Source organism: Ambystoma mexicanum, chromosome 8, assembly GCF_040938575.1.
Source record: "Ambystoma mexicanum isolate Mex_15411 chromosome 8, UKY_AmexF1_1, whole genome shotgun sequence".
Classification (NCBI taxonomy): Eukaryota; Metazoa; Chordata; class Amphibia; order Caudata; family Ambystomatidae; genus Ambystoma; species Ambystoma mexicanum.
The window spans coordinates 479,707,830-479,723,212 of NC_090929.1; the positions used below are offsets into that span (position 1 = coordinate 479,707,830).

The 15,383-nt window shown below is 46.1% G+C and overlaps 1 protein-coding gene across 2 annotated transcripts in view; it reads right to left on the reverse strand.

Annotated features, from left to right (window-relative positions):
* Window positions 1-15,078, reverse strand: part of MXRA8 (matrix remodeling associated 8) — a 144,125-nt gene extending 129,047 nt beyond the window's left edge. Inside the window, exon 1 of one of the 2 annotated variants that reach the window (XM_069610113.1) lies at window positions 14,789-15,078. In XM_069610113.1, the coding sequence (XP_069466214.1) occupies window positions 14,789-14,846 (58 nt within the window). In that variant the 5' untranslated portion in view covers window positions 14,847-15,078. The remainder of the gene's footprint in view (window positions 1-14,788) is intronic. The other variant, XM_069610112.1, reaches the window with a different exon arrangement.
* Window positions 15,079-15,383: the final 305 nt, after the last annotated feature.

Here is a 15,383-nt window from a genome sequence, read left to right on the forward strand (position 1 = left end):
GGTAAGACAAGGAGAAGCTTGATTTCTCACCATCGCGTAATAGAGAGTTACCGGTCTTTACACCATTGCCATCAGATGTTTCTTCAGCACAATGGGTGACTTTTCTCCCACTTTTCATTAAGGAAGAAGAGATCCCGGGGGCTGTGAATTTCTAGTCTTGGTCTAGTTCATTTCAGCTCAAACCAATTCATAATAACCTTTTGGGCTCCTAGGTCATTTACACAAAAGTTTTAAAAAAAGAAGTGCTCGTCCCTTCCTTTGCCACTAGGGGGTGGGACTAGAACAGGCTTTTGCAGACACATGAACCTGTTCTGGCTTCTTGTAGTAATGAAATGTTGTGATTTCTGAAGGCCACGAGTCAGTATCTTCATAACTGCTAATTTCAGGCACCCAGCATTAGAAAATTAAGAGCAAGCTTTTCTGAAAGGGGAGCGACTCCTCCCAATTGCTCCTCACTGTAGAGTCAAATTGATAACTCTCTTTGCCCCCCCCCCAATTTTGTCATCACGTAGACATGCTTGACCTATAGATCAATTAACCCTTTGAGTGCCATTATGACCTATGCATACATCCTAAAAAAGTGGCCCCGCTTTCCCTATGTTCCCATACACCTGTATGCATTTCCACTGGGAATGACTGAAATCCTGGAGCTCTGTACACTCGGCGGTGCAGGCACTGCATGGAGAAACAGCAGAGAATGCAAGAGAACAAATCCAAGCGGTAAATATGCTTTCATCAAATGGAGCCATTCCTTCTCGAGACTGAGGACATTGTGATCCAAAGTTAGGATTCGGACAAACTTTTAATCTTTCAGAAACTAGGGAAAGAAATGCTGAAAAAAGTTTGCAGTGATAGTAATCCACTTAAATACAAAACTATGCAAATGTGTTACCTGCACTGAGTGCTGGGACCGAAGACAATTCCAACGTTAAGGTGCATGTTGATGAGAGGAAAAATGTAGAGTTATTTTAAGAGAAAAACCTGTCAAAGGTTGTCTCTGGTCAATATTTTATCTAAATAATCAAGAATTCCCTGACTAAACTCCTACCACGCATTCATTCGTAATCTTCACAAACATAAAGTAACACAATAAAAAAGTAAAACAATTGAGTAATTACAATTAGTACCCAGCGAGAGTCAACCAGAATGTAACAAGCATTCTGATTGGCCCTAGCCGGGGAATTACGAGGCCGGGAATCCCTTGCACACACGTACGTGCCTTCGTTTGATCCCAGCGGGGGGCGTGGCGTCCCCTTAGTCAATGAAGAGGATCGAAACGGGGCAATACCCGCTCCAAGCCTCCCCATGGCTGGAGCTACACTCAAGCCTGTAACTATGTGCCCCGGGGGCAATACCTGGGGCGGTATTAGTCCATCGTCTCGGGTTTATTGCTACATTAATAAAAAAACTGAGGAATTTAACATGGTGTGCTCACTGTAAATGTCAACAAGAATATTGCCACTGTCAACGACACCATACAAAATGATAGATACTAAAAATTCTTCACCAAATGAAAGAATAGACTCCAGGGTTCAAAACATTATGCTACCATGGAATTTGGACAAGGGTTGCATCAACCAAGAAAGCACGGGTGCAGCCACTCAGTGAGAATACAGCCTCTCAATTGGTGGAAGGAGGTCCAATCTCTAAATTGTACGTGTGAACCCTCATTCACAGTCCATGGGTCAACACATGAGTGGTTCCACCAAAAGTTAAAACTAAAGTAGTGCAAACGGTTTCGGCATCTAATTCCTTATTGTGTGCCTTCTTCAGGTGGCAACATTCTATAAATCCAGTTATCCTGTGTGGTGTTAACTCTTTATGTCTCAATGTAGTGGGCACTGAAACATCAGCTCATTCATTTACTTAAAGAGATCTTTTGAGCTTAGGAATTCCACCAGTGAATTACATGAAACCCTGTCTCAATCTGAAAGGATGGACTGGCGGCAGAGATGATTGTACAGTCCTCATTGAATTCTTTACTTGTGTGTGTATTTGCCACAAAAGACCGGCTCTCATAGAGCAACAGTTATGATTTTCAGGCCACAAACGTGGTCCCAAGGGGTTTTAAACCACATAAATCATATCACAGTGGTATTACTACCCCATGGCAGTTCAAAATGCTCTAAGTATTCAAATCCCATTGATTCTCTGTATCCTGATGGCGTGTGAAGGCTCATGCACGTTTTCATGTGTGCCACATGCAGCATGACCCAGCTTCATGGAAAGATAAAGTAACTACAGATGGCTCTTGAAGCCCTTCATGTCAGCTGCACAATCTCTTTTCTGTGCCGGGGTATGTAATGGAGGACTTCCGGAGCATGGCGTCTTGGGGAACAAGGGGTTCTTCCACCAAATGGTGGTTAGAGAACTGGGGAGGCGGTACGTTTAAGGTTGCCTGAAGATCTGAGGGTTACCATGGCAATATATGGTTTACATTTGTCCTGTAGTCATTAACGAATGGTGAAACAGAGGCAACCATCGCCTATAGAAAGCCTTTTACGTTTATGCATTCCCCATTGAGTAAAAGTCTGACTATCCAGGCAAAAATCATGAAAATCAACATAATACAGTGCGAGGGTCCCGCTGTCTCCCATCCATCTGCTCGCTGCTTTACCTGTGACTGGAGAGATACTAGGCTTCTGATCAGGCTATTTAAATGCAAATTAGGCTGCAGCTCCTCAAACCTGTGGAGACCTATCTCTCTTTATCTGTGTCCATCTCTCACTCTCTCTCCTCTCTCTCTCCTCTCTCTCTCACACATTCCTCTTTTCACTTGTGGTGTTCTTCAGAGATCCGCAGTCTTGCTGCTTAATTAACGTTTACTTGCACCCCCCGTGGATCTCATCCATTGTTCCGGCATCCACCTTTACTCCTGTGGCAATGGCACCCCGCTTCCCCTTTGTTTGGAACGGAATCCGAGTGGCCCCTCACGATGCATTAATACACGAATGGCTTTATTTACCTCCTGGAGGGCAACTTACTGGCTTACACTGCACTGTAATAAAATGGACGTTATGTTGGTGGGTAACAATGACCTCTGTCTGGGACAGCTGGATATACGTGATTTTTCCCAAAAATATTTTACCTAATGGAGAAGTGACCGAATTTATTTAACCTAAAAATAAAAATTACTTTTTCTACTTGTTTTAATAATGCAGGGGCGACCCCCTGCAGCGCCTTCCCTTACCCCTCCCTACCCTAACTTATACCCTTACCCCACCTATTATGCACTATGCATATACCACATTACCTACCATTTTCGGTCAAATAAATGTGGTCACTTCTCATTAGGTAAAATTGTATTTGGTAATGTCTACCAATACGGGAACAGCAAGAGGTTTCCTTTGTCACTTGTTGATGTGGTCCTTGCTTTTTCCTTGTCTACAAGTAACAAATACTACAATAATAATAATAATTCTCTATGCTTTTCTGTGCATTAGGGACTGGGCATCCTCACATTGAGACCACAGATTGTGGATTCCCTCCTCTGACTCATGAGTTCCATCTCCGGTTATTCTCCCTCGCATTGTCTTAACCTATTTGCCTGGTTGGGAGTTTTCTCTTTGTTGTGTGCGCGCTCTGAGGCATAAGGGCATGTGGCGCGATGGTATAAACATTCTTAATAAATAAATAAACCCCTCCTCTCCTAAAATTCTCTGGAAACAAGTAGCAAGGCAGTTTGGAATGCCTATGGATTTACAGATACCACTTCTATTTTAAGCTCACTTCCAAATCCTTAAACTGTCCAAACGACTTCATATGGTTAATGGCAATGAACATTTCAATGTTAGGCAGTGTACTGTGAAGAAATAACTAAGCATCAAGCTTTTTGTGTAGGATGCACTTAGTGATTCAGGCCTTCGTTCCTTATTATCACAAACATATTTGTCAAATATGAAGAAAGCTCTATGGTCATTCTTATTTCACCATATAGGTCTTTAATTGTATGCAAATCAACCAGGAGCCCTCAATGTTTCTGTTTGTTCCCTTTCCCTTTCTCATAAGGATATTTTGAAAGAGTACAACATGAGCGTACAAGTCTTTTCATCTGGGAATCCTTACCTTCTGTAAGAAAATCATTTGGATGATCGTTCATGGTTTTAATAATATGCTTTGCTCACTAAGACTAGTGGATCCTGTATGTTCTGACTGCAATATATGCTGAAAATGACGTTTTTTAAGTACCAGAGTGTATGAGCTCAATACCTTGTAGAGACTTCTCATTTTGTCCGGGAGCACACACTTTGGTTAAGTGGCAAAGCTGGGATTTAAAACCAGTCTGCAATTCAGGCACTTGAACACATCTCTTCCTAGGTATAATTGGAAGAAATATAATTTGCAAAAGGTATTTTTTAAAGTTTGGTTTGAAAACACCATGTGACTGTGAAAGGCATTGCAAAAATACGGTGATCGTGTTTTGCTGACTGATGCCAACTGCTGTTTTTGCAGAAGTTTCACGATTGTTTTTACTTTTATTGTGTATACATTCGCCCATATTGTCCGATCTAGCAATATGTTTTTATTCCAGAAGCTACTGATAAGGATCATTTTGAATGCCAAAAGAAATAAACTCCAAACAGGTTCCAGGGAGTTCATGTCAGGGCAGGAAAGGGATTGGGCCTGTGGCAGACAGGACATGTTGCTTATACTGCAGGATTGCCTTATAGTGCAATATAGCCTATTTACCTTGGAGGTCTTCAGGCAGTGGGAGTAAGCAATTTAGCAGGTCTTCTAATGTTAACAAAATTAACAGGGCTCAAGTCATACAAAAAAGTGAGTGGTACAATAACATACGCATAGGAGCTGAGTACATAGGGCAGAGGGGGCAGTTGCACCTGTTCTCCTTGTACTGATGCAGGAGTGCCATTTTTCCCCCTGTGGACATTCTGAAAAATATTTACATGGAGCTACCAAAAACACAAAAGAAAATCAGGATTCAGAGCAGTGCTCCTTGAAATCACTGTTTTCTCTCCTGTTGGGTTCAGGCTTGGTGTCCTGTTAGTAAGCATCTTGCAAAATTATCCAGTGCTGCTCACTTCAAAATGAAAAGGGAGACTCATCCCCTCAAGCTTTCATTGGAGGGGGTGAGCAGGCCAAAATTGTTTGGCAGACGTGGCATTAGCAGGAGATCCTATAGCAGAATGTTGCAAAGGCAATGCAGCAGGTTAGGTGACTTTTGATGAGATGTTATATGTGTAAACCTTCCTGTTAATCATATGGCTTTTTTCCTATTCCTGCTGCAAAATATCCTATAAAATGTGGTGCTTTGACCTGGGGATGGTTACAGCTCCCTCCCTTCACTCTGTGTGGGAGCTTCTGCCCCATAACAAGAATCACAAGCTGGCACCCATAAATATACATACAGCAAGTGAACATATCTTAAAGTGAAATCTACAAACTTAGCTCACCTGACCTTTCCCCTTAAAAAAAGTGCACAAGACAAAAGAGCATTGGCCTTTCAAAGAAATTAATCAACGCCGGAAAAATAATCTGAGAGAGGAGATTTTTCCAATAATTACACTAGCAACGTATAAATGGTGCCCATCTTTTAAACCCAAAAATCTATAGCGCAATATTCCCTCGGAAACAAAATCCCAATACGAGACACGTGCTTTAACGACACCTTTTTGTGGTCTTGTGGGTAAATGTCTGGGAACATGACAACCTGGGCTAAATCCTGTTGGCCAAACACTTGAGCAAGCTTGCCAGCCTCCAGTCACCCAAAGTGGGTTATGTTCACCCCCTGAAGAAAAGTGGATGGAGAATGTATCCTCTACTGGCCCCCAGAAAAGCAGTACATGGCCACAACTAGGGCAAATAACCTCTTTAGTTTCCAGGATTGCAACCTCTCTTACCCCACCCTGCGCAAATATTCAAGACTCACCTGCCCTCTCATCATTTCCCCCATTTGCCCCTATGGTTGGTTTAAAGAATACTCTGTATAATAAAGATGACTTGAAAAGTACACAAACAATAATAAGGTACTCACACAAATATATAAATCCTTATATAAATATTTTAGCAAAAGGTGCACAATTGAGGCATTGTTCCCCCCCATCTTAAAGGGGCGACTAGCAATACCAACACGCAATTCAGCAGAAGGCAACAAATTGCCTTTGGGTTTTGAAAATGTACTTTCAAAACTTAAAGATGCATAACAAACGTTAATGTTTGAAAAGTTTTCTTGTTTGTGCCTCAATGTTTTACAAATGAAGGCTTCGTATATTTTGTGATGAAAATATTACATTCTACCAAAAATATGCTTATTGGTGTGTTAAATACGAATATCTAAAAATAATGTAGTTAGTTTAAAACTCTTTTCTGTCATATATTTTAATTGGCCTGGGGTAGGGCTTAGAGGTTGCCCTCTAACTAATGCTTTGTGTGTGCTTTTAGAATAAAAATGCCCCTTGCATTTCATAACACGGAAACATTAAGAACGCTCTGTCCAAAACAATGGTCTTAAATGAGCCATTACTTTAAATTGCTCCTACTTTAAATGCTCTGCTAGAAGAAAGAAAGTGTTAAGCAGTAATTATGCGGTCTTCAGCATTTGGTGGTCTGCTGGGAGAGGGTGTTGGGCTCTAGAGCCTCACGGGTGTTGGGAGGCTCTAGAGCCTCACAGGGTGTTGGGAGGAGACACAGTGGCCTCACTCGGACAAACAGAAAAGTGAACCTCTTACGTGGAGGGAGCACAACCCTTCTTTAAAATAAATGTACTTGGTGATAGAAGAACTATCTGTCCTGCGCACCTTGAAGCGCAAAGCCCTATCCAACTGGCAGTCTACGCCCAACCCATCCTCTCTCAACGAGTTCAAAGAAATCTCACGGACCTACAAAAATGCCATCTTCGAAGCTAAATCCGAATCATACAATCAAAGAATAACCAAATCCAACTCCAAAACTAGAGAAATATTCTCTATTTTCAAAGAACTCACCACTCCCGAATCCAGCCCAGATGAAATCATCAAGGATGAAGCTTGGTGCACAGGCATCCAGACAGCCCTCCTAAATAAAGTCAAAACGCTTCAAGACAAAATTGCATCCCAACGTAAAGCACTAAATACCTCCGCCACGCCCCCCTTTCTCCCTCCTCACAACCCTCACCCACAAATACCCCTATTTGCCTTCAGAGAAGTCACAGAACTAGAAACCGCCGCCCTACTCAAAAACATCAAACTCTCCACCTGCAAGGGATGCCCTCCCACTATCATCAAAGAGTGCTCACAAGCCCTCACCCCCATCATCACAGCTTTCATCAATGCCTCCTTCTCCTCAGGAACCGTACCTCATTGCCTAAAAGAAGCTTGGGTTCGCCCACTCTTAAAAAAACCCACCTTAGATCCCACCTCCCCCAGCAACTACCGCCCCATCACCATCGTCCCCTTCCTCCTCAAAATCCTTGATAAAGCAGCCCACAACCAAATTCAGCAATACTTAGAAACCCATGCTATCCTAGGCCGAAGACAATCGGGCTTTCGCAAAGGCCACGGGACCGAAACTGCCCTACTAGATTTAAAAAATCAAATCACCAAAATAATGGACACAGGCAAACCTGCTCTCCTCCTGCTACTCGACCTCTCTGCAGCATTTGATTTAGTGGACCATGACATCCTCACATCTCACCTCTTCAATGCAGCCCACTTCTCCCTTAAAGCTACCTCCTGGATCACATCCTTTCTAGAAGGTCGAACCATGAAGGTGTATTCTGACCAGGCCAATGCTCCTCCGACCACCATAAGTTGTGGAGTCCCACAAGGGTCATGCACTGCACCTACTCTTTACAACCTCTTCACTAAACCCCTCTTTGACCTACTGGACTCCCTCAGCATAGCTTACACAAACTATGCTGATGACACTCAAGTCCTCCTCCCCCTCAATGGAGACTATGCCCGAGACACAGAAGCCCTCCTCAACATTTACTCCACGATCCAAGCATGGATGGCGATCAATGGCCTCTGCCTTAACGGTGACAAAACAGAGATCATCATCATGGCCCCCAGCGAAATCCTAGCCAAGCTCAGCCAAGACCACTCACACATAAACATCGACAACACCAACATACCTGTATCCACTGCTGTGAAGACCCTAGGAGTATACTTAGACGCTACTCTCTCCATGACAATACAAGTCAATGCCATTTCCTCCTCCTCCACGCTGACCACCAAACTCATTTTCGCCATAAAACCCTATCTCACCTCTCCCAATTGCCTCTCCATTGCTAGAGCCACCATAGGAGCGAGGCTAGACTATTGCAACGCCCTCCTAGCCGGCACATTAACAAAAAATCTTAACAAGCTCCAAACAGTGCAAAACAATGCGCTCCGCGCTGCCCTGCACATCCCCAGATTCGACCATGTGTCACAGGCCAGAAGAAACGCTCACTGGCTCCCAGTTAAAGAAAGAATTAACTTCAAAGTACTCTCCCTTACACATAAATGCATCAATCATACCGCTCCCTCCTACCTAGCAGAAACCATCATCAGGAAATCCTCCCTTCGTCCTATAAGAACCCCACATGACAACCAACTCCGAGTCCCCACCATAAGAAGAGCTAAAGCTGGAGGCATTGGCTTCCCACACATAGCACCTAAGCTCTGAAACAACCGCCCCAACTCTCTCAGAGCGGAACCCTCACTGCTTTCCTTTCGGAAATCCCTCAAAACCATGCTCTTCACATAAGCACCTCCCTTCCGCCATGAACGACACATATCTTAAACGCCCTGATGCCGGCGATGCCTATGTATGTAACTAAAACTTGATACTGTAAATTGAAATGCCTTGTAAACGTATATATCTAAAACATGCTACCGTAATTCAAAATGCGTGTAAACTTAACAACATTCCTTCTGTAACCAGCTAAACGCTTATATGTAACAGCGCCACGATTCCCACGGGCTGAGCGTGCGCTTTAAAAATATGAATAAATAAATAAAATAAATAAGTATAGTCGAGGCAGGTACTCGTGCCTGCAGGTCCCCCCTGACAGCTGCTTAGATACAGACACAGAAGGCCGATGTTGACCACTGTGACATTCCATTCGGCTTATCTTTCTGCCCCCACTTGATGCAACATCCTGCCAGGGTTTATGGATACAGGCATTAATGGCAAATGGGGACTTCCAGCCCCTTCCATTCTACCCCCATGTTCTCATTCTGTACACAGACTCTGCATTGCCACCAGTATATTGTCAACCTGAATCTTAACCTCGCTGAACAAAATGGCCACCACAGAGACTCTAATCAACTCTGTGTGGAACGCCAGCAAACATACATCTGAAAACAGAGTAAACAGAGAAATGTGACATTCAGCAGGAGAGGTTTCGAGGTGGATTTTCTGAACAGAGACTGCCTCTAAATTGTGAGCTTTTTCTTTTTGCACAATGTGACACCCTACTGCCAGCTTCGATTTGGCACCCTTCTGCCAGCCGGTGAGTCAGAGCAATGGACCTGTGCCTGTATACTGGCCATAGATCTCCATCACCCCTCGCCCCCACCGCCTCCTAAGTCGCTGCTGGGAAATGTGCTGTGTTTGCTAAAAGGCAGCCTTCCTAGTGTGCCCAATAAACTCTCCCCCCTCAGGGGCACTTCTTCCAAGACACTGCTCTGTAACTGGGGCCTGTTTTATGTCAGGAATGTGCCAGAGTGCCCTGTCTCATCAAAGACTACATTCCCTGTATTTATCTTACAAGGTGGTCTTTAGTGTTTTAATTAGTTGATTGCATTATTGTTTTTTAAGTCCCTATTTTTATAGAATGTTGATTGCTGTTTGTGTTGCAATTGTATCAGCTCGCACTCTCACACTCCTGAAGATATAGCTTGCCCTGGCCTGCACTACCAAAAGAGGTGAAGATGATTTACCTTTTGGGCTATGCCTGTTTCACATTTATGATAGGGATCACTGCTGAGTTAGTAGCAGTGTGGGGATGAATAGACGGTTTAGCCACGGCTTATCCTTGCACGCCTTCAGATCAGTAGTCATTTTGTCACACTAGCATTGCACTGGGCAACCCTCCAGGCTATTATATTTCAGCTTCCCATGCCACCACAGAAGGAGAAAGACCACAGGCAAATCAGGCTTGTTCCAACCCCAAAAGGACAGCCCAGCCTAACCCAAACTACTTGCTCACATCCCCTCTTCACAACACCACAAAAAAAGAAAACTGACATGTTTCGGCCTCATTGGTCATCATCAGGGAGGTGTAGCTTTGATCACTACGCACAGCAGGCTTTGCACCCACGTCAAGAAATGCTTGCCCAGTTTGGCGATGCATTTTTAATTAATCATAACCACTGGCATTGCTCCAGGAAACTCTCCAGAGCATTGTTTTTCTGCCTGACTGCAACTAAAGAAGGGGCAACACAATGTGCAAATCGGGATTGGTTCCGCTCCAAAAGAGACAATTCAGCTTGAGCTGCTGGGTCACATCCCTTCTGCACAGGCAATCTCAGACATTTTTCATTCACATTGGGTGCTGTCAGTGTGATGCAGCCTGTGTCACACCTGATTGTAACCACATATCTGCTGCAGATTTACTTTAGGTCAGTGCGTCCTCACAGCATAGGCATTTGCCAACCCCACTCCCTGCTGTAACCACGTATGAGCAGGGAATTAACCCTAGACAGGTGCTTCTGTGCAGCATTAGTGAGTCTAACCACACAATGTCAGAGGATTAACCCCAGGCTCCGTTTCCTCAGAGCGTTGATGATGTGCCTTGACTGTTACCACACATCTGTAGGGGTAAAGGCTAGGCCGCTGCTTTCAAACAGCATTAGGCATCTTCCCTGAATGAAACCACAAGTTTCCAGAGGATGAAGCTTGGAACATTGCTGACTCCATCACAACCGCAGAGTGCACCTCTCTTTGAGCACCCTCGGCCAAATAAACAAAAAAGAGTGCAAAAGAAAAAAGCGCAGAGGATTTCCCTTGCACTCATTGCAAAAGTTGGCGTGCACATTTCTGCGGGGCTGGACAGTAGCGCAAAGATGCGATGGGCAGCCCATTTGCATACATTAGTTTCAGGGGGGCTTTCCTGGCACCAATCTATGACAGGCTCCCAGAAACCACGCGATCACTGGGAGAGCATTTCACAGTTCTCTGTTAAACAGTTTAACTGCCAAACTGTTTAACGGTCTCTGTTAAAGGTGAAGAAAGAAAATCTGTCTGTGCTTGCGTGATGGAAATGCAAGAGTGACAACGGTAGTTTAAACCACGGCTGTCACACTTGAATATGCATGAGGGGGTCGGAGATGACCCTGTCATGATTGGCAGTTCCCCCTGCACCTTCCCCCAGCAGGCCCAGGGCAATGTGTCTCACTTATGCGCATATAAAAGCGCATCCAGTTATATATTCGGGATGCACTCCTAAATGCTCAGAAACGCCCCTTGATGAGCGCAAAGTCTCATAACTTGCTCCAAAAAAAGGGTTTTGAGAATCTGGGCCGTGTTTTGAGTCCATTCCTTTTGATACTCCCCAAAGCCCACATTTTACGTCTGCGGGCGGAATATGTATGCAGAGACAGCACGGACTGTTCCGAGCATGTCAACAACCACAAGTAAATAGGGAAGCTATCAATTAGACAGCCAAGTACACCTCAACGTGGCAGCCTTGGGCAAATACTCTTCCATCACACCCGCACTGTGAAGCCTGGAGGCATCCAAGTACACCTCAATGAGGCAGCGTCCAGCGCATACACTTAAATCACACTCCCAGACATGAAGTATGTAGACATCCAAGTACACCTCAAAGTTTCAGCCTGCAGCACACACTCTTCCATCACACTCCCAGACTCAATGTAGCAGTCTCCAGCACACACTCTTCCATCACACTCCCAGACTCAATGTAGCAGCCTCCAGCACCCACTCTTCCATCACACTCCCAGACTCAATGTAGCAGCCTCCAGCACACACTCTTCCATCACACTCACAGACTCAATGTAGCATCCTCCAGCACACATCTTCCATCACACTCCCAGACTCAATGTAGCAGCCTCCAGCACATACTCTTCCATCACACTCCCAGACTCAATGTAGCAGCCTCGAGCACACACTCTTCCATCACACTCCCAGACTCAATGCAGCATCCTCCAGCACACACTCTTCCATCACACTCCCAGACTCAATGTAGCAGCCTCCAGCACACACTCTTCCATCACACTCCCAGACTCAATGTAGCAGCCTCCAGCACACGTTCTTCCATCACACTCCCAGACTCAATGTAGCAGCCCCCAGCACACGCTCTTCCATCACACTCCCAGACTCAATGTAGCAGCCTCCAGCACACATTCTTCCATCACACTCCCAGAATCAATACAGCAGCCTCCAGCACACACTCTTCCATCACACTTCCAGACTCAATGCAGCAGCCGCCAGCACATGCTCTTCCATCACACTCCCAGACTCAATGCAGCAGCCTCCAGCACACACTCTTCCATCACACTCAGAGGCGTGAAGTATGGAGACATACAAGTACACCTCAATGCGGCAGCCTCCAGCACATACTCTTCCATCACACTCCCATACTCGATGTAGCATCCTCCAGCACATACTCTTTCATCACACTCCCATACTCAATGTAGCATCCTCCAGCACATACTCTTCCATCACACTCCCAGATTCAATGTAGCAGCCCCCAGCACATGCTCTTCCATCACACTCCCAGACTCAATGTAGCAGCCTCCAGCACACACTCTTCCATCACACTGCCAGACTCAATGTAGCAGCCCTCAGCACACGCTCTTCCATCACACTCCCAGACCCAATGTAGCAGCATCCAGCACACACTCTTCCATCACACTCCCAGACTCAATGCAGCAGCCTCCAGCACACACTCTTCCATCACACTCACAGACTCAATGCAGCAGCCTCCAGCACACACTCTTCCATCACACTCCCAGACTCAATGCAGCTGCCTCCAGCACACACTCTTCCATCACACTCCGAGGAGTGAAGTATGGAGACATACAAGTACACCTCAATGTGGCAGCCTCCAGCACATACTCTTCCATCACACTTCCAGACTCAATGCAGCAGCCGCCAGCACATGCTCTTCCATCACACTCCCAGACTCAATGCAGCAGCCTCCAGCACACACTCTTCCATCACACTCAGAGGCGTGAAGTATGGAGACGTACAAGTACACCTCAATGCGGCAGCCTCCAGCACATACTCTTCCATCACACTCCCATACTCGATGTAGCATCCTCCAGCACATACTCTTTCATCACACTCCCATACTCAATGTAGCATCCTCCAGCACATACTCTTCCATCACACTCCCAGACTCAATGTAGCAGCCCCCAGCACATGCTCTTCCATCACACTCCCAGACTCAATGTAGCAGCCTCCAGCACACACTCTTCCATCACACTGCCAGACTCAATGTAGCAGCCCCCAGCACACGCTCTTCCATCACACTCCCAGACCCAATGTAGCAGCATCCAGCACACACTCTTCCATCACACTCCCAGACTCAATGCAGCAGCCTCCAGCACACACTCTTCCATCACACTCCCAGACTCAATGCAGCAGCCTCCAGCACACACTCTTCCATCACACTCCGAGGAGTGAAGTATGGAGACATACAAGTACACCTCAATGCAGCAGCCTCCAGCACACACTCTTCCATCACACTCAGAGGCGTGAAGTATGGAGACATACAAGTACACCTCAATGCGGCAGCCTCCAGCACATACTCTTCCATCACACTCCCATACTCGATGTAGCATCCTCCAGCACATACTCTTTCATCACACTCCCATACTCAATGTAGCATCCCCCAGCACATGCTCTTCCATCACACTCCCAGACTCAATGTAGCAGCCCCCAGCACATGCTCTTCCATCACACTCCCAGACTCAATGTAGCAGCCTCCAGCACACACTCTTACATCACACTGCCAGACTCAATGTAGCAGCCCCCAGCACACGCTCTTCCATCACACTCCCAGACCCAATGTAGCAGCATCCATCACACACTCTTCCATCACACTCCCAGACTCAATGCAGCAGCCTCCACTCAATGCAGCAGCCTCCAGCACACACTCTTCCATCACACTCCCAGACTCAATGCAGCAGCCTCCAGCACACACTCTTCCATCACACTCCCAGACTCAATGCAGCAGCCTCCAGCACACACTCTTCCATCACACTCCGAGGAGTGAAGTATGGAGACATACAAGTACACCTCAATGTGGCAGCCTCCGGCACATACTCTTCCATCACACTCCCAGAATTGATGACTGGAGACATCCAAGTACGCCGTAAAGTGGCAGCCCCCAGCACATGCTCTTCCATCACACTCCGAAGCCTGGGTTTGGGGGTGATAATAGGACAGTATACAGAAGATGTTTGGTTTGCGCAGTTTGCTCGCCCATGGCCCTAACTCGGCTTTATAAGCTCTCCCGCGCTGATGCCCCATCGTTTCCCCATTTCTCCTGGGTTTTGTTGCTGAGAGACCAAAGGAGCGCCTGTGGCGACCGATTTCCAAGTGTGCACAATGCTGAAAGCTCACCCATTACATGTTCCGTATCATCCAAAGAGGGGTCTGCCCATCGTTTCCCTAAATAATAAGAGTTGCACGCTTTCCAAAAATGCAACCATTCACTGCACGTCAAGTAGACATTCAGACTTCTCCGTTGTTGCTGCCAATCTTATTTTAATGGAATGTCTCCAATGTTGGCAAGCATGCAGCCTCGGTCTGCTCCTGTGCTAGAGCTGGAGTACGCGAGGCAAACAAGAAGCATCTCAAGATAAGATACCCATGCAAACAGGGGGCGTGCCCTTACCTTGCAGAAGCAGCAGCTGGCAAAGCAGCATGTGTGCTGCCCTCGCCATGACGGGCATCTCCTTGTTTGAGTCTTTTGGGACGGCAAGCCAAGAGTTGTCTCGTTGGTTCCTGCAGGGCCTGGAGATGAAGGCGTATATCCCTAGACGTGGCTCTGATGCGGAGAGGACAGGTCCCGTCCCGCAATCTACAGCGCTTCGCCGGGACCTGCCGTGTAAGCCGAGCTCGCTCTCGTTTTCCGCCTTCCTTCAGACTGCCTGTCAAGTCCTGCGGCGGCTCCAAACTCCGAAAAACACCCCTCCCCTTTTTTCTGGGCCTGTAACCAATGTCCCAGCACTTTTCATTGGATCCAGCTGTTTCTGCCTTTGCTCATCCAGCTGCGCGTGTTTTCTGGTTGCCTTTTATGTGTTTTTGATCTTTCTGGCTGCACATGGATTTGTTTAGGAGCTCAGAAGACGGGGGCCTCTGTGTCTCTCGGTGTAATCTTTGGTCGCCTACAGTACAAAAAAACGGTCTTCATCATCTGGTTAAACATGTATAGAAACACAGAAACTGCAAACGGGTGTAGGAACAGATGTTCAAACCGCGTCGCCATT